This window comes from Toxorhynchites rutilus, chromosome 1 (assembly GCF_029784135.1).
Source record: "Toxorhynchites rutilus septentrionalis strain SRP chromosome 1, ASM2978413v1, whole genome shotgun sequence".
Taxonomy (NCBI): domain Eukaryota; kingdom Metazoa; phylum Arthropoda; class Insecta; order Diptera; family Culicidae; genus Toxorhynchites; species Toxorhynchites rutilus.
In genome coordinates this window covers 116,120,656-116,141,400 of record NC_073744.1, presented here as the reverse complement: position 1 = coordinate 116,141,400, position 20,745 = coordinate 116,120,656, and the positions used below count along the sequence as shown (strand labels likewise).

Sequence of the window (20,745 nt, the reverse complement as noted above, 5' to 3'; positions counted from 1 at the left end):
CATGATGTGAAAATTTTCCTTCAAATTTTAAAATTTAAAAACAGGCTTCGTGTCTTCTAATCTGATAGAGATTACACTAACGAGTTTGGGACCCATACCTATGGCCCTAATTTGAAACTGCCTCGAGACGTCGACACCATGCCACTGTCATCGCGTATTCGGCGCAAGCAGTTTAAAACAAATGTTAACGTTTAGTACAACGAAGCTAATGACGCAACGCATTATTGTGTTCGACTAACACACATATTTAAAATGAAGTGTCAAAGCACAGTTGTCGCAACGCGACGCATAGCGTGGCATTCTGGTCCCACCTTAACAGTTACGAAATAAGAAAATAAAAATACAGTCAACTCTCCCTTACTCGATGTTCTGTAACTCGATTTTTTTTTCCAAAATATATATTTTATTAGGGCACATATGGTGTTAGCCTGACGGGGCCGGGAGTTCAATATTTTGACAATTTTTGTCTTACGACTATGTTAGTAATATGTAACTGACCTCGAGCCAACCGCGAGTAGACTCGAGGTTAGTATTACAAAGATTCTCATAATTGGGATGTTGCAGTCTCCAGTACTCTGTATGTGTGGCCGACACGGGATACTTCCTATTGGAGTGCAACTGATCATTAATCAGCGACGCCCCCCTAGTCTGTACCTCATATCAATCGTGGTGCATCTCTCTCAAGGAATCCAGGGTAGAATAGACAACCTTTGGCTCTTGGCTCGATCGGATAGGAGGGATATGATACAGGAATACAACGGAGGAAACATCATTAAACGTTGACGCCTCTTAAAAACAAAGAAAGAAAGAAATTAAACGTTGACATCGGCGTTTCTGAGGAAGAGGTATAGATGAAGCAGAAGATCAGGATCGCGACTACCTAAGATATCCCGGACGGGGAGAACCGATTGTCTGCCTAGTGCTTTTTTTCTTTTTGTTTTTACTTTTTGTAGGTCTTTTTTGAAATCGATGCAAAAAAAATAAATATTTTTTTTCGTCAAAGTTACAAATTATCCTTGTGTAGAATTTATTGGAGTTTCCAAAACTGTCATTCGATTTGCGGTGCGATGGTTTTTTACTGAATTATTCATCATCAAGAAATAGGTACTTTTCAAACTGAAATATCTCTGTCCTACAGGAACGTTCTTGGAACCAAATAAAAGCTGGTTCATAAGGTTAATTGGATTTGCTGTTGAGTTGGTTAGCAAAAAATAGTGTTAGTCCAGAATATTCTTGAAATAACAAAGAAAATCGATTTTCTATTTCTTCGCGATATTGTTGCTCATTACAGTTACACACACCTAGATAAAAACATGTACGTAAAATATTCTAGTACCTGAAAGTTGTAGTTGTTGTCAAAATGATGTGCATCCCATCGATATGCGTTGTTTTTCCACGAAGTTACAGCATGTCAAAAATCACTTCAAATTTCTGACTACGCAATCTGTTCCTCTAATTTTCCTGTCGAGTGTATAATCTGACCACCCTTCCCTGAGTGTCTAGCTAGCTGTTCACTCATCTAGGTAACATTTACTGGTATATATGTGTCAGATTCAGTTCTGGTAACAGAGTATGAATCGCCTAGTCCGTATGATTCTACTGCTTCATGATGCTTGGGAAGGTTCGATATGTAGCGAGTGAAGACGCAAAGAAGAATATAAACTCTCAGCACCGAAAGCGATCATGACGTTTTGGTTGGTATGTGTGTGTATCATGAAGTGCGAATCGAAGCCGAGTTCTGCCGAGTTTGTGTCATTATTCGTAGCATATAACAATAAACAAGTATCACGGGTGCAAATAACGTCGGCAAGATCATATTTAAACAAACGAAATTGAGTTATTCGGCAAACACTGGTCCTGAATCACTGATGCAAAACGAAGAAACATGGCCCATTCTTGCACATGGAGCCATTTGCACGCTCGGTTTGTCAGTTTCATTGCCCTCTTCTGTTACCCGTGGCGTGCCGCATGGCAGTCACTTAGGTCCACTTCTATCCGTACTCTTCATTCACGATTTTTACGATATTTACGATATTTACGCTAAATCGCCTGAGTTGATATATGCAGATGACCTGAAATTGTTGCGAGTAGTAACATCATTTATGGACTGTTGTGCTTTTCAAATGGATGCAGACGCTCTGCTGGACTGGTGCTCAATAATTGGCATGGTGCAACGGTTACCGCTAAGGCTTTTACCCTTCTCGGATTCATTTGACGCCACATTCAGGAATTTAGAGATGTCTATTGTCTCAAAGCGTTATATGTGTCTCTCGTACGCAGTATATTGGAATACGGTGGTACTGTTTGGGCCCCATATCATGCTGTTCACATCGCTCGCCTGGAACGCGTGCAGAAAAGTTTCGTCTGATATACTCTCCGACATCTTCCGTGGTGCAGCGACCAGCATCCGACCTCATATGAAGAACGCAACGCACTGATCCATTTACCGAGACTGCAAAAACGACTTGAGTTTCTCCAGAGACTGCTGATTTTTTACCTTCTTAGCAACAATCTTGACTGTGCAGAACTTTTGGGCAAGCTTCGAATGAGCGCTTCGGGTAGATCAACTAAACAAGTTGTTTTCTTTCGGCAAGCAGTGCATCGTACTCTAAACGGACAAAATAACCATTTGGATGTTTGTTGCCAACGTTTTAATGAAGTGTACTATTTGTTTGCATTTAATTGATTTTAGTCTGTCCGGCATTTTTTTTGGCGAAGACTGTATACAGTCAATCGCAAAATTAAGTATGCACCCCGTGTTGGTTTGTTATTTTTAAGTTTTTGGAGGTTAAAAAGTAAATAATCAAAAGCAACTCATATTCATCCTAAAATTGATCCTTTTCACTCTCATGTAGTGATAAGAAAATAATTAAAATGGTCACATTTCTACTTCTACTAACAAAAAAAATTCAATTCAGACATTGCAAAATTGAGTGTACAGTTCAAGTTTATGTTGAAAAGCAAATTGAAATCAGTTCATAAATGCTAACAGATAACAAAAATTAATATTCTAGTATTTGGTAAGGCCCCCTTTGGCGTCCAGCACTGTCTGCAAGCGCCGAGACGAAATTTTTGGTCACCGTAAACGGAATGCTCTCCCAGATCTCCTTAATCGTCCTTTCGAGTTCTGCTTCGTTCCCGGGATTTTTATTCTTCAGACATTTCTTGATTCCCCACCATAGATGCTTAATAGTGTTCAAATCCGGTGATTGCGGAGGTGATTGGGATATTATAGAGAAGGCACTCCCGCACGATGAGATCAGTTTGCTTCGGGTCATTATCCTGTCAAAAGTAGTAATCACGAAAGAGATCTAATTTCTGCACGGGACACTGCAGGTTACGTTTCAGGATGTTCAATGAAGCCATCTTGTCCATCGTCGAATCGATTAACTTCATGGTTCCAGTTCCAGAAGCCACAATCGTACCATACATCATCTGACTGCCGCCGCCGTGTTTTAGTGTGGGAACGAAATGCTAAATCTGGAGCACCGATCCTGGTTTCCTTCACACCATCTGTCCTCCTTCCGATTCAAAAAGATTGGTTTTCATCTCATCCGTATAAAGAAACTTCTTCCAGAACTCCTTGCAATGGCGCTGGCTACTTCGGTAGTCAATTTAGAAATGTTTGTTTTAGGTTTCATTCGCAATGTTCGTACAATTACTCGTTCATCATCAGAAGATAAAGGGTGTGTCACATCAAATTGCATCATGGAAAAAACGCTGTAGAAATTCGCCCAGTAGACCGATCCTTTTGAAAATTTCAGACAGTAAAATAAAAACTATTAAACAACTTTTGGCATTTTCTTTTTATTCATACTTCGAGCCCAAGCCCGTATGCTCGCACTTCCCCTTTACCTCGTCCATAAGGTTCTGTACAACGTCAGGTTGTAGTTTTTTTTTAACAGGAATCCATTTTCTCTTGAAGTCCGCCTCCGATTTGACAACTTTTGTGTTCTTCCGGAGGGCCTGCTTCATAATCGCCCAATATTTCTCTATTGGGCGAAGCTCCGGCGCGTTGGGCGGGTTCATTTCCACCATGTACTTTTTGGCAAACTAGGATAGTTTCTGCTTGCGAATCTCCTCCGGAACGCTGAATTTGTCCTCTGCGGAGAAGAACAACAGGCCCGGCAGCTGACGAAAGTCCGCTTTGACGTAGGTTTCGTCGTCCATTACCAGGCAATGCGGCCTCGTCAGCATTTCGGTGTACAGCTTCCGGGCTCGCGTCTTCCCCATCATGTTTTGCCTTTCGTCGCGGTTAGGAGCCTTCTGAACCTTGTATGTACGCAGGCCCTCCCGCTGCTTGGTCCGCTGGACGAATGAACTTGACAAATTCAGCTTATTGGCGACATCCCGGACCGAACTTCTCGGATCACGTCTAAACTGCTTAACTACGCGCTTGTGATCTTTTTCACTGAGGGAGCATCCATTTTTGCCGTTCTTCACCTTCCGGTCGATGGTTAGGAAGTATCGTTTTAGTACTCTGCTGACCGTGGATTGGACGATTCCCAACATCTTACCGATGTCCCGATGTGACAACTCCGGATTTTCGAAATGAGTGCACAGGATTAATTCACGACGCTCTTTTGCGTTCGACGACATTTTTTCAAATTTACGAAAAATTGACAGTGAAGCATGGCCAACGTGATCTATACACTCTTATCTGATTATAAGCGAAAGCTGAAGATACAATTCCTAAAAATTAAATTTCTACAGCGTTTTTTCCGTGATGCAATTTGATGTGACACACCCTTTAGGATCCGTTTGCGTATTCCACCCGGGAGATTTGCCATGGTTGCTGCGCATTTCTACTTGTTCATGATTTTCTTTGCTGTATAGTAAGTTCTTCCAAGTATAGCTGCTATTTCTTGCAATGTCTTTCCACGACAATTCATATTTATTATCATTGTACATGTAGCAATATATATTTCTTTCCTCTAACTTGCCATTTTGGTAAAAACTTCTTCAAACATCAATAAAAAACAAAAACCAACACTGCCCTAGCACCAATCACTGATGAAAAAAGAAGCTAATCCGCAAAGATCTTACATACAAGACTATTTTGTTCGAAGAAATTTGAGGTGTACACTAAATTTTGCGATGCCTAGAATAGAGATTGTTTTAAATTTTAGGAATAAATAATTAGCAGAAAACTTTTCGCGGAATTGTATTGCACGTACAGCTAGTTAAATGTATGAGTAATTAACCCTTTGCTGTCGTTTTAAATTTGGACATGGGTATCGTACTGGTCGGAATTATTTCTCCTTGAAAAAGCATTGATACATGGAAGATTATGAAAAACAAACTTTTTTTTTTCCTTTTTTTTGTGAACTATATATATTAGGGTGGCAATGGATGTATGGGAAAAATTTCATCATCGAATTTCCAAACCCGACCATGTACATTTTGTTTATTGGCCTCAAAAAAATCATCTGTGCAAAGTTTCAACTCGATCGGACATGATTTAGGGGTGCCTCAAAGTTTTGATTGTTGGATCCTTGCCAAGGACATTTAGATAATCGAAATTTTATTTCGATGCCAAATGACTTGAAAATGCATGAATCGAGTCGAGATCTGGTGTCATCTCGAGAAAAAAAATTTGGCCGAAAATCGACCTTTTTGGACTTAGCCTGAAAGGCAATGAAGTTATGGGAAAAAATGGCATTAAACAAAAATTCGATTTTCGAATTTACTTTACTCCCCCATTGGAAGATTTTCGAGGACCAAAAAATCAAAACTTTGAGCGCTTTGAAGCACCCTTAAATCATGTCTGATCGAGCTGAAACTTTGCACAGATGATTTTTTTGGGCCAATAAACCAAATGTACATGCTCGGTTTTTGAAATTTGACATGACAATTTTCACTGCCACCCTAATATATATGTATTACTTACTTCAATATGATTTGAAACAGTAGATACTCAAATAATGTTTTCTGCGCATCTGAAATGATCAGAACTTTTCACTTCAGATGAACAAAGATTTTGTCGTTTGATACACTTCTGCGATTATTCAAATAACATGAGACATTTATGTAAACAGTAGTTCTTATACTTATGAACAATCTTTTCCATCACACCAGAGTGTTACAATGGCTAAGTTCTGCTGTTATGATTTTTGTGCCACATTTCCATGCATTCAACGCACTGTGCGATATTTTGTGTGAGTGACTACTTTGTTTGATACTGAGTACCGTTATCTATTACTCATTAGAGCAGACAAACGACCACAAAGAGTTATTATGCATCAAAAGAATGTATTCAAAATATATTTTACCAAATAAATGGAAAGTATCGTCAAGTAGCATTTATACACTCAATTTTGTGATTGACTGTAGATAAATAAATAAAATAAAAAAGTCACAGGAGGTTGTGTCCGACACGACCGCATAGTTGACGTAGGATTACGTTAGGCTGTCTGTCGCATGCTGATTTTGGAAATGTTTGAAAAAAATATATTGTTAAACTCTTTGATCATGATCTGCTGGCCCTGAAAAGGGCCGTTTGATTTGGTTGTTGGGTAGTTTTTCACTTCACCAGTGTTACAATCGAGCTTCCGGTATCAGTGATAGAAAGTTGTTTCAGCTCCGATGCCCGTTTACGAGATCGGCACTCATATTGCGTAAACATTTATTGCGACATATTTACTCGCATAAAACTTTCTAGAGTTTTCGTTGACACCATCACAGCGAGCAAAACGAAGGATAACTAGTTTGATACACTGGATGTTGTCATGTAGAACGATTCTTGCGATACGCTTCGATCCTTCTTTGCCTTCCTTGCCGCATGAAGTCGTGTTGGTTTATGTTGGTTAGATGTGACCACACTCGAAACACTAAAAACATAGATGTTTACCGATCTGAGCGTCGAACAAGAATGAGAAATCTGACTGAGCAGCAGCAGCAGGGAGAGAGATCATGCCTGAAACTCTCTGCTTATGATGTTTGCTGTTGCCACTAGTAGTGGACCGATGCGAGACACAGCTCGATTATTGTTAGGCCTCGATGTTTACCGCCGCTGCTTCTGCTACTGCCACTTAAGTTCGATGTGAGACACAACTCAATTGTTTTTTTATTTTTTTTTTTATCCAAAATATATATTTTTATTAAGGCTCATATGGCGTCAACCTGACGGGGCCGGGAGTTCAATATTTCGACAATGTTTGCCTTATAACTATGTTAGTAATATGTAACCGATTACTCGCGGTTGGCTCGAGGTTAGTATTACAAGTGTTTTCGTAATTGTGATGTTGCTGTCTTCAATGATCTGTACCTGTGCCCGACACGAGATACTTCCTATTGGGATGCAGCTGACCATTAATCAGCAACGCCCCCCTAGTCTGTACCCCATATCTAGCGTGGTGCGTCTTTCTCGATTCGAGGAATCCAGGATAGAATGGTCACTAGCCGGCGCAATCATCAGCTCGTGTAGAGTTGTCATGAGCGGTACAACCTTTGGCTTTTGTTGAATCATCAGTGGACTGCACAACCTTTGGCCCGTGTATCTGTGAAGAGTGTGTGTATGTATTGCCGCGACTAAGTAAAAGTTTATAGATCGGATAGGAGGGATACGAAACAGGGACACAAAGAAGGAAACATCATTAAACGTTGACATCGGCGTTTCTGAGGAACAGGTATAGATGAAGCAGAAGATCAGGATCACGGCTACCTAAGATATCCCGGACGGGGATATCCGATTGTCTGCCTTTTGCTCTCAGTGCTCTAGAGAGCTGAGAGCGAGCAGCATGGAACCGGATACACGACCAGACAATATGCTCGATGTCGTGGTAGCCATCGCCACAATCACAAAGATTGTTTGCTGCGAGCCCAATTCGATAGAGATGCGCGTTTAGGTTGTAGTGATTGGACATAAGCCGAGATATCACGCGAATGAAATCACGACCGACATTCAATCCCCTAAACCAAGCTTTCGTCGAAACCTTAGGGATAATCGTGTGTAACCAACGACCGAACTCATCTTCACTCCACATGCGCAGCCAACTAACGAGTGTGTCCTGACGAGGAATGTGAAAAAATTCGTTATAAGTAATTTGCCTTTCAAAAAGTGTGCCTTCTGAAGCGCCCACCTTAGCTAGCGAGTCCGCTTTCTCATTCCCCGGAATCGAGCAATGAGAGGGAACCCATGCTAAGGTAATCTTGAATAATTTTTCGACCAAAACACTCAATAGATGTCTTATTCTTGTTAGGAAATAAGATGAGCGTTTATCAACTTTCATTGAGCGGATTGCCTCTATTGAGCTGAGACTGTCTGAAAAAATAAAATAGTGGTCGATGGGCAATGTTTCAATGATCCCTAATGCGTAATATATCGCACCCAGTTCAGCGACATACACGGAACAAGGATCTTTGAGTTTGAAAGAGGCACTGGAATTTTCATTGAAGATGCCGAAGCCAGTGGACCCGTTTATGCATGAACCGTCAGTAAAGAACATTTTATCAGATCTAACTTTCCCATATTCTGCCGAAAATATCTCCGGAATGTAATCGGAGCGTAGATGATCTGGGATTCCATGGATCTTTTGTCGCATGGACAGATCAAAATTGACAGAGGAATTGCAAAAGTATGGGAAGCAAACTTGGTTGGAGATGCCCGGTGAAGGGTGCACTTCATGGGTAAGGTACTCATGGTATAGAGACATAAAACTTGACTGAGGAGTCAGTTGGAGTAGATTTTCGAAGTTATCAATCACCAATGGATTCATGATCTTGCAACGGATGAGAAATCTGTAGGATAATTCTGTGAACCGAAGAGTAAGCGGGGGTACTCCTGCCAAAACTTCGAGACTCATCGTATGTGTCGAATGCAAACACCCCATGGCTATACGCAAGCAACGATATTGTATTCTCTCCAGCTTGAGAATATGAATCCTGGCAGCTGATCGGAAGCAAAAACTGCCATATTCTAACACTGATAATATCGTTGTTTTGTATAACTGAATGAGGTCTCCTGGATGGGCACCCCACCATGTTCCGGTTATTGTTTGGAGAAAATTGATTCTTTGCTGGCATTTCTGTTTCAAATACGCAATGTGTATTCCCCAGGTACATTTAGAGTCAAAATATACTCCAAGGTATTTGAAAAACATCGAGTGCTTGATCGTTTTGCCGGATAGGTGAAGCTGGAATTGGGCGGGTTCGTGCTTCCTAGAAAAAACAACCATTTTAGTTTTCTCCGTAGAGAATTCGATACCCAGCTTGAGGGCCCACGTGAACAGATTGTTCAGGGTATCTTGCAAGGAGTTTTGCAGAACGGCGGGATTAGTACCCGTGATGGAAATAACTCCATCGTCTGCAAGTTGTCTCAACGTGCAATCTCTAGTTAGACAATCATCTATATCATTGACGTAAAAACTGTACAAGAGGGGGCTTAGGCAGGAGCCTTGTGGGAGGCCCATAAAACTGTAACGAGAAGATTTCAAGCTGCCATGATTGAAAAACATGTGCTTTTCTGAGAGTAAATTGTACAGGAAATTATTCAGAATTGGTGAAAGTCCACGATTATGAAGTTTCTCTGAGAGAATTTCCATGGAAACTGAATCAAATGCCCCTTTGATATCGAGAAAAACTGAAGCCATTTGTTCTTTGCGAGCAAATGCGATTTGGATTTCAGAAGATAGCAGCGCGAGACAATCGTTCGTCCCTTTACCTCGGCGGAAGCCAAACTGCGTATTTGACAGCAAATTGTTCGTTTCAACCCACTTGTCCAAACGAAGTAGAATCATTTTCTCTAACAATTTACGAATACAGGATAACATTGCAATCGGCCTATACGAATTGTGATCGCAAGCCGGCTTATTGGGTTTTCGTATGGCTATCACTCTCACTTGTCTCCAGTCATGCGGGACTATATTCAGCTCCAGAAACTTGTTGAACAAGTTCAGCAAACGATGTTTTGCCAAGTCGGGAAGATTCTTCAATAAGTTGAATTTAATCTTGTCCGATCCCGGAGCTGAATTGTTACATGAGAGAAGTGCAATTGAGAATTCTACCATCGAAAAATTCTCATAATCGCCTTGGAGCGGAATGTCGCGTACGACGTTTTGTGCAGGAACGGAATCGGGACAAACCTTTCTTGCAAATTTGAAAATCCAACGGTCAGAGTATTCCTCACTTTCATTTGTATGGTTCCGGCCACGCATTCTCCTAGCCGTATTCCAAAGAGTGCTCATAGCTGTCTCCCTTGACAAACCATTGACGAACTTCCGCCAATATCCACGCTTTTTTGCGTCAGGAAAAGAAAAATTACTTCTTTTCCTTCACTCCCCAGAAAGACGACCGAAACTTCCCAAGTTGGAATGAAAACTCGAATTGAACGTGCTGAGAATAGACCGGAGCAAGTACCTCCTGGTTTAAGCTGTTCTTCCACGCACCAGGGGTCCTCAACACTTCCCGGAGCAGCACCCACCCGGTCTGTTCCATTTTCGCGGTCGAGGCAACAGCCACAATCTGGTTTGCTTGCGCTTTCTGACCTGGTGGACAACATTTTAAATGCTCTAAATATAAATGACCCTCTTAAAAGCATAGTAATATGTTTGCTTCCGATTGTGAGAACATTTTTGAAAGAAAAATGTGGTTTTTTGGCAGCGTTCATTTCCCTCGATGCCTGATTCAGTGCAAGAGGTCAAGGATTTGACCACTGTAATACAGTGGAATTGCAGAAGCATCATCCCTAAACTAGATCAATTTAAATTTTTAGTTCATAGTTCTAACTGTGATGTATTTTCCCTCTGTGAAACATGGCTTTCTTCAGCCGACGAGCTGAATTTCCACGATTTCAACATTATTCGCCTCGATCGAAATGACTCGTTTGGTGGCGTACTATTGGGGATCAAAAAATGTCACTCCTTCTATAGAGTCACTCTCCCATCGATGATAGGCATTGAAGTTGTCGCTTGCCAGACACAAATCAATGGCAAAGACTTCTGCATTGCCTCGATATATATTCCTCCAAGAACCATGGTCGGCCGCCATCAGTTTTTTGATATCATCGCGGCATTGCCGGAGCCGCGGCTAATCTTAGGTGACCTCAACTCCCATGGAACAGCATGGGGGTCACACTATGATGACAGCCGTGCCACGTAGTTTGCCGCTGCTTATACTGCCATAGAAACTTAATGTGAGGCACAGTTCGCCTATTGCCCACTCAGCTTCGATGCTCGCCTTGATATAAGCTGCTTCCATTATTGCTGCTGCTACTTGTTATCCGTTCCACGTCCGTTGTGAGAATGAATTATATCTACGAGTGCTTCCTCGTTTTATATCATTTGGTATGTGTGAACTACACGCCTCCTACTTGCTTGCGATACAAATATTTGGCTTATCGGGCGCGAAAAAGCGAAGCGAAGTTTTAATATAGCTTTTAAAAGTATGATATCATAACCCTTCTCATCATCGATGCTTTTTCAACAAATAGTCGCTCAATTGATCGAATACTTAAAAACAATTAATCGAATGAATAGGTTATTATAAAATGCCCCAACGAATGTTTCATGATCAAGTGAACGAAAATTTTAGACATTTCTAGCCGTTATACGACGGTTCCCTGTTAATTGCACCTGGTCAAAGAAAAAGCAAAACTTAACAATATTTTTGATCATAGTTTTACATCACTTTTATGATTAGTGGAAAACAATAAATTAAACTCTTTCGTTCAAAGCAATATCGATAGTCCTGAAAAGGACTGGTTGATTTCTCTGTTCATGTTCATGTTAGTCGGATGTAGGCAGTTGTTTACTTTTTAGCAGCGGTAGTTTTCTCCGAAGCCGCTGCTGCTTTCCTTGGCTTTGGCATCTTCGGCTTCTGTGCGTCGGTTTGTGGGGTTTCGTTGACACCACCACGGCGAGCTGAACGACGGGTAGCGTGTTTGATACCCTGCATGTTGTCATGCAGAACCTCGCGATACGCTTCACTCCTCTGCCTCCTATACCTCCCTTGCCACATGAAGTCGTGTTGGTTGATGTGAAGAGGATTATTGACCACACTTGAAGCACAGTGAAAGCACAGATGTTTGCCAATCTGAGCGTCGAACAAGAATGAGAGATCTGACTGAGCAGCAGCAGAGAAAGAGAGCATGCTTGCCGGTGAACGAACGAATCGGACGCGAAAATAAATGACGTCAATTTCGGCCAATCAGGACTGGGTATCTCTGTTTGGATAGGGGTTGAGATTTTTCAATTGTTCGATAGTTAGTTACATGATATATACTATTTTATTCAATGTGAAAAATTGTTATGGAGTGCCGAAATCGTTTGATGCAAAAATCTCACCAATCCATCATGAAATGAATGAGTAATAAGCGTTTGAAATTGGACATTTTTCGAGACCGGATCGATTTTCGTTTTTCCATTTATACCCCAATATGTTCCCGAAAGACGTAATCCTACGTCAAAAAATAAATAACATCTTATGTATCATTTCACACTGTACGACTTGCGAACCCGTAGCCGTAGCCGAACCCGAACCCGTAAGCGACTACAGCTTCCCTAGCTCATAACAGTTGGTAGCACTGACCGTATTCTATGCATATTCTTCCGGAAAACCCCAATAAAACGGAAAAACAAAAAAAAAGTTTGTTCCCAGTATTTCAAACAACCATATTAAGTTCATTTGTCCCATGTTGATAATCTAAGCATAACTGTCCCACCATGAATTTTAAGCCCGTAATCAAGCTTGATTGATTCAAGTGAGGATATCTTGTCACATTCCATCAAACAATAGTTCACTACTTATTTTAAAAAAAACCGGTGTATTGCTAAATTAATATGCTTCATTTTTTTCCGGTAGGGGGTCTTCGTAGTCACATTGTAATGTAGTCTAAATGACTACTGTGTAATGTATACCATATGAAATGGTATAGAACGAATTCTCTTACGCCGAAAAAAAGCAACTGTGTAATATGCTATTTATGATGTGATAAACATGTGACATGTACACGATTAAAATTCGACTCAGTTGCAGTTAAAATGCTAATGATCCTAAATAAACAAATGGGATTAAGAATATATATGCTAGAAAACTGCTATTGCGTTTTTCTCAGTGGCTGATTTTGGAACATGGGGCAAATATGCGTTGAACGGCAGTGAAGGGGTGTCTGTTATGGGTGATTTTATTTCTTTCCGTTTTCAAATCAGCAGAATACAATCTTTGCGAATTTCAAGACCGAGATTGTTGTGCATTGTCAACGGTAATATCATGACGACAATTGTATTAAAAAGTCTTTTATTAGTAGGTTCTTTTCTTCATTACTTACACCGTGGTCTATTCAATGTATAATTTACACAAACTTAAATTAGATTTTTTTCGTTCGATTTCGATCAACACGATTGCAATAACAATATTTCTGTATTAGCTTAATATCACGTTCTGAAAGATGTTCATTTCTTCAAGACAAAATAGAAAATTTATTGGACGTTTCTACCGTTATTCCTATACTAGAAAAAAATGTTCACGCGTCAGCATACTCCACGATATCGTCTATTTTAACAGTAATATCACTGCCACCTGAGTGCTCCGAGTGATCCGAGTTGGACGTGGAACTGTCGGAATCCGCCGTTGGCTCCCGGTGGAAAGCGGTTTTCGGCGGTATCTTTTTAGTTGGCAGCGTATATTCAGGAATCTCCCGACTGCTGTTCGGAGATCGGTCCATATACCTCAGCGGTTCCTGGACAGTTATGGCATTGGCTGCTGCACTATTGTTACTGCTACTGCTCGTGCTTGTGCTGCTGTTTGAGTTCAAAATGTCAGGTAAATTCCGAGACGTGCTGGGCTGTTGATGGACGGTCACTCCGATATTGTTCCCTATGGCGTAGGGGGTAATAAGCGTACGAGAATTATCTGCAACAGAAATGTGAGATTAATTACGTTGTGTTTATGTTTATGTGTATAGTGTTTATTGTTTGGATATCGGGTGTACCTTTTTGCATTATCTGCACCGGTTCCGAGTAGTGTGAGTCACTCAAGTCCATTGGAGCAGAGTATTCGTTGATAAGCAGTGGCTGCGCTGCGCTCGTCAATTCGGCGTAAATGTGATCAGGAGCTGCCGCAGCTTCGATTACTGTGGTTCCATCCGTAGGAGCAGAGGGCTCTGCGTATATCGTGTCATGTGGTGTCACACTTGTACTAGGGGCCAAATGACGATAGAGGATATCAGTGAAAGCAACAAAATCATCTCCACTATTTTCACAATCATTTAATTTCCGAACGATTTCCCCGATTGTGAGCACCTTCTCTGTTTCGGTAAAGTTCCCATCAAGAAGCTTTTTGGTGTGAGCAAATATATCATCGTACATTTCGGGCGGATGCTTGTCCTTAATTTTTTGTAACGTCTGATTGATAATCGATTTATCATCCTTCGTGAATGCTTTCGATGGTTTATGAGTCATTGTGAATGACGCATTAGAAACTGCATCTCCCGCATTGCTTGATCGCCGTTGGTAGCATAGTTTACAGAACACAATGCACAAGATCATAATCACCAGTGAAACGATAACGCCCACTCCAACAAACACGTACTGATAATAGTCGTTATATTTAACAGAGTCAATTTCGCTAGGACTAACAAAATTTGGTTCTACTTTTTTCTCCTTCTGACTGCGAGAACAATCTATCGTTCGAGTTGATTCATCACAGACTTGTTGCATGTACTTCTTAACATTAAACGTGGTAGCATTGAAGCAGAATTTCAACGTTTCATCAATCTGACAGTAGCTTTCCTTCAGCAGCTGATCGTAGTCTCGGAAGTATAGTTCCTTTAACCACCGATCGTCGCATGTACACTGCTTGTTGAAGGACGTTTCACTCAAAGTACATTTGTGATGCTGAAAGAAACTGAAGCTCCGTATTGCTGGTTGAGTGATCGAGTTCGCGTAAAATTTGCACACCTTTGGCGACGAGGGTTGTTCGAGGGTGAAGTAATTGAATTCGCCGAACGAGTTGTTTGCAATGGTCATATTTATCCAACCTGAATTTTGGAAGAACCAATTCGTTCCAGTTTTGATGATTTTATTATTCGTAATTTCACTCGAGATCCCTGTGAACTGTATGGCATCGGAAGAAATGTCTGTAATTCTGAGAAGACAAATACATCCACATTAAAGATCGCGTAACATAAACAGTTATCATCTAATGCCTTACACGTTATTTCGCATGTTGAAGTTCGTCAGCCCGCTTCCGGCTATAAAATTCTTTTCAATTTTCTCTATCTTACAATTTGTCATGGTAAATGATTTACATAAAAGCTGGAAAATAAAAGCATACATGAAACGTTGGAGGTGGCCTTCCGAAGTTATTTGGTACCTTCTCTGTGATTGCCTGCGATTTGAGCACACCTATTTTGCAGCTCTCGAATATTAATGAGTCTATACTATTAACATGAAATGCTTTCGTTGAGATCTCTTCAATGGCGCTGTCGATGAATCGGATCTGCCGAAATGACGCGCCCAGTTCGTCCAACTTTTTGATGCCGCTGTCAATGATGTCGAGCTGTTGAAAATTAGAAAAAACATCAAGTTGAATAATTGCCCCGCTGTCGGTCCGTTTGTGCTTCCATACCATCGTTGAGTTCGATCCCTTGAACACATTTTCCTGAATTCTAATATCTACGACATTGTTCAGCAAAATTTCGCTCTCTGGAACCGAGAACGCCTCCGGCATGATAATCACCTCGCTAGCGCTAGTCACATTGAGCTTGAATTCCTCTGTGGTTCAGTAACAATTTCAATCTCTAATTATTATTCGTTTTGTTCCTGATTAAAAATGTACAACTTACGGCAGAATGTTCGCCTGTGGAATACCACAGTGTGACTGTTGTAGACTTCCAGTTCCGGATAGGTGCCATTATTCAGACAGAACGCATCATGAAGGAACTCCACATGCACCCTGCCACCGTCCCCGACAGTGTTTCCTTTTATCAGCACGTGATTCAGCAGACTGTTGGCGAACTGTTTAGTATCGATCGTCAACCTCGCGTATCGGTTCATCAGCCGTATGTTAAGACTTTTCGCCTCTCTGGGAATGTAGTGATGGCCAGCCAATGTTACCTGTAAAGTATAAGAAAAGAAAATTTCATTGCAGTATACACAAATATTGTGTTGTTCATTACCCCAATATAGTCAATTGCGATCACAGCGCTTTGCACTGCACGGAGAAAGCATTCATCAATCAGGAAAAAAAGCGGAGAGCTCTTCTCAGCCCACTGAATATATATAACCTGACTTTCGATTCATTAGTTCTGAATGTGGATGTGCAAAATATCTCAGAGTGACAGTTATGGATCATGTTGGTGCAATATGTACGGCCGCCACTGACCTTTTTCAGTTCATTCCCGAAAAGGTTAGAAACAGTTACATTTATTGAGCAGTATATATTTATTTTCATTTCTGGGGCCGACATTTCGCCGACACACGTTCTCGACTCTTGAAATGATGGTGGCAAATTAAATATGATCTCATCGTAATACAACCACTAATAGGTGTTCTCTCGTAAACTCAAGCACAGCTTTCAATATTCGCCACACAACGCAAACGTGCGATTTCAAGCTTCGTTTGTTGAATATATAAAATCCATTGAGTAGGAAAGGTAATATTGTGCGGAAAACTGATGAGTTCTATTGAGTGAATATCGGCTTGCGTTTTATGAAATGACAACACGCTCTGAACGAAAGAACAGAATACACCAAGCGTTGTCACGTCACAAAACCAACAAAGTGTATTAAATATAAATTCCACCGTATTGTAGCAAGCAATATAGGTCGGGCTCGATTATCTGGAGTATTGTTTTTTTTCACTCCGGATAAAAAAAGTCATAAAAAAGTTCTCTCGTTAAATGTAATATAATTATGATTTGCACTTATTTATTAAACGGTTTCATCTCGGTTGACCCGTTTGTATGTTTGTGACTTTGTAACTTTGTCTGTAGCGCTGTACCACATTAATAGAAATTTAACCCCCTTCCTGTTGACCGATTGATCTGAAATTTGGAACACATCTTTATCTTTTTTGCTATTATAAAACTGCGTATTCAATGATCTTGAAAATCCAAGATGGCGGCCGATACAAAATGGCGGACTATGTACATATTTTCTCAAAATCCCATCAATACGGGTTTTCCCAAAACCCCATCAGTATGGGTATTGAATGAAAGGGCTTAGCCAGTAGAACACATTTATTTATGGAAAATGTAAATTAAAGATGGCGACCGCTACAAGATGGCGGATTACATATTTCTCAGAACGGCTTCAATGTGGGTATCAAATGAAACGGCCTGACTAGTAGAACACAGTTATTTATGAAAAATGTAAATCACATTTTCTCAGAACCCCATCAATGTGTATATCAAACTAGCTGACCCGGCAAACGTTGTTCTGCCATATAATTTATTTCTGGAGAATATTTTTGGTTAGCAAAAAATAACGAATATATTTCAAGAGTGTTTGTATGTAATCGTTCAGATCTGTGAAATTGATCCAAATGATGATATTCACTGCGAAACATACATATGCGTACCTCTTATTTCCGAATTTTCCCTTTTTATTATAAATATCCTTCTTTTATATATAAAGAAATACGTAGTCAATTTTTTCTAATCATCTTAAATATCTTTCAAAGTAGTTAATGGTTCTAATTTGGGTGAAGACATACTCACAAAATATATAGATGACGCAGATCTGATCAGTTGTTCTCCTTTGATGATATTTTACACGTACGTGGGAAAATCCTTCTTTTATATACAAAGATATGTATAGTCATTTTTTTCGAATTTTTTCTAATCATCTCAAATACTTTCCAAAGGAATCTATCATTGTAATTTGGGTGAAGATAAGCTCGCAAAATATATGGATGGCGTAGATCTGATCAGCCGTTCTCCCGTCATGATATTTTACACGTACGTGGGAAAATCCTTCTTTTATATATAAAGATGAAAGGGATTGACTAGTAGAATACAGTTATTCATGAAAAATGCAAAATGGCCGCCACCACAAAATGGCGCCATATATATATTTTTTTTCAACACCTCATCAATATGGGTATCAAAAAAAAGTTTTCGACCAGAGAGCATAGCAGATCATGAAAAATCCAATTCCAAGATGACCGCAGTCCCCAAACAATTAATTACTTTTTAAATGGTTTCATTCAGCTAGACCTGTTTGTATATATGTTTGAATGTTTGTAGGGTTGTTCCTGTTGACTGATTGATCTGAAATTTGGAAGACACCTTTTTTTCTACCGTCATTACAAAACTGCGTATTCCATGATCTTGAAAAATAAAATTTGGCCGTCGATAAAAACACACTGAATGACTTGACTTGGAGAACACGAAACATAATAAACAATATAAATTCGAAAACGTCGCCGCCACTAAATGGTCGACTATGTATTTTTTGCAATTCCCTCAATATCGGTATCAAATGATGATATCGGTATCAAATGAAATGATGAAATAATAGAATACAGTACATCATGAAAATACAAAATACATAGTCGACCATTTTGTGGCAGCGACTTTTTCGAATTTATGTTGTTCATAGTGTAGTGTATTCGTCAAGTCATTCAGACATTTTTTAACGGCTTGAATTTTTCAAGATCATGGAATACGTAGTTTCATTATGACAGTAGAATTAAAGATATGTTCCAAATTTCAGATCAACCAGTCAACAGGAACGGGGTCAATTTTCTATTAATGTGGGACAACCCTACAAACCCTCAAATATATATACAAACAGGGCAAGCTGAATGGAACCAATAAAAAGTAATTGTTTATTATTGTAACTGTAATTGTAATTGTAACTGCGATCATCTTGGATTTGGATTTTTAATGATCTACGTGTTCTACCAGTTGAGCGCTTTCATTTGATACCCATGTTGATGAGGTTTTGAAAAAAAATGGCGCCATTTTGTGATGGTGGTCATTTTAGATTTGTATTTTTAATGAATTATTGTGTTCTACTAGTCATGCCCTTTCATTTGATAGTCATATCAATGGGGCTCTGAGATACTATGTAATCCCACTTTTTGTAGTGGCCGCCATCTTTGATTTGCATTTTTCAATAAAAACTGTATTCTACTAGTCAAGCCCTTTCATTTGATACCCTTATTGATGGGGTTGTGAAAAAAATATATATGGCGCCATCTTGTGGTGGCGGCCATTTTGAATTTGAGTTTTTCGTAAATAACTGTATTCTACTAGTCAAGCCCTTTCATTTGATACCCATATTGATGAGGTTCTGAAAAATATGAAATCCGACATTTTGTAGTGGCCGCCATCTTGGATTTGCATTTTCCATGAAAAACTGTGTTCTACTAGTCAAGTCCTTTCATTTGATACCCATATTGATGGGGTTGTGAAAAAAATATGTATGGCGCCATCTTGTGATATTTGCTATTATGCTATTATTAATATGGAATTATTATACAAATTATTCAAAATTTTCGAAAATCAAAAATAAAATACTCCGGAAAATCGAGTCTAAAATTACGGATAATCGAATCCCGGATAATCGAGTCCGACCTGTATATAAATTTTCATGTTAGTTATTATCCTGAATATTTCTCACTTTCCTCTGAGATCTCCACTTTCCATGTCAAAGGGGAAGTCCTATAGGGGAAGGTGGTCCTTATCCGACAGGAAGTCCCTCCACCATTTTGTATCTCAGGGACGGCACTTCCTACCGTATTTTCAGTAGTGTCAAATGAAGAGTATCACAATGTTAACAATTTGATAATATGATAATTTTTTCTTGCTCTCTTCATTCTAGCCGAGCTAAAAGGTTTTGCGTTTTCATTGAGAAAATATATTTTCTGGCCTGTATGGAAAATGAGTTCAATTGCGAAACATTACAAAAGAAGGCAATTTTAATTGCTTATGGTACGTTCAACAAAATAAGCCTTATAAATTGAATCTACATGTTACATGTAGTACACGGCATGTCGTTATTTGGAAAAAGTCGGGATGGTTCTGGTTCGACCTCCAAGAGGTGGTCCTAGGTCGCCCCTCAGTTTTCACTTCCGATTTATTTAACACGTTCACTCTGGCATTTGCATTCAATGACTCGCATAATTCTGGATTATCGGGCGGCACTTACTACCGGGGGGAACGCAATTGATTTTGCTATCAGACACTTTTGATTAACTCTATGTATTTGCATCTGTGCGTATATATGCGGTACCTGTGCTAGGGTGTTTATATTTGCGACGACGTTGGGATTTGCGTTTGCATTTGTATGTGCACTTTTCCTTATCTTGTCTTGTCTTGTCCTTCTCTAACTCTACACGCGTCGCTCTAAGGCTAAATTCGTCCCACTCTAACATCATCTCCTTCTCGTTGAAATCCTATCTGCGCACTATAAAATTTCATTTTTTTACCCATGGATATATGCTAACATTATCATTTCCGATCGTATTGTGTGATTTCCTGCAATTTCCGGTCTATTAGAGTCGTGTTTAATGAACCGGAAGTCACCATCTTCGATTCTAAAATGGTGTCGGAATATGATATTCGACTTCTGCTGGTAGAACCCTTTCACCCAATATCCATATCGTATGGGTTTTCCATATTGTTTTGTCATTTATTACTATTATTAACAAACCGGAGATCGAAACAAGGTTATATTCTATATTCTATATTCTGTAATCTACGTTCATCTATAGTTGACAAATCATAGAACAAAGTTCATTTATACGTTTTGAAACGGATCTGAAATTAATTGAATTTATCATCAATGTTCGATAGTCCGAA

At 39.8% G+C, this 20,745-nt stretch overlaps 2 protein-coding genes across 6 annotated transcripts in view; one reads left to right on the top strand and one right to left on the bottom strand.

Annotated features, from left to right (window-relative positions):
- The window catches only part of LOC129763460 (E3 ubiquitin-protein ligase highwire), a 154,310-nt gene that overhangs the window by 40,891 nt on the left and 92,674 nt on the right, over positions 1 to 20,745 (top strand). The window lies entirely within an intron of this gene.
- The window catches only part of LOC129763462 (uncharacterized), a 36,025-nt gene continuing 28,496 nt past the window's right edge, over positions 13,217 to 20,745 (bottom strand). The window contains exons 3-8 of the mRNA XM_055762540.1: positions 15,782 to 16,052; positions 15,565 to 15,710; positions 15,310 to 15,495; positions 15,148 to 15,251; positions 13,928 to 15,081; positions 13,217 to 13,848 (exon numbers count right to left, since the gene is read on the bottom strand). Of these exons, the coding sequence (XP_055618515.1) occupies positions 13,460 to 13,848; positions 13,928 to 15,081; positions 15,148 to 15,251; positions 15,310 to 15,495; positions 15,565 to 15,710; positions 15,782 to 16,052 (2,250 nt within the window). The 3' untranslated portion in view covers positions 13,217 to 13,459. The remainder of the gene's footprint in view (positions 13,849 to 13,927; positions 15,082 to 15,147; positions 15,252 to 15,309; positions 15,496 to 15,564; positions 15,711 to 15,781; positions 16,053 to 20,745) is intronic.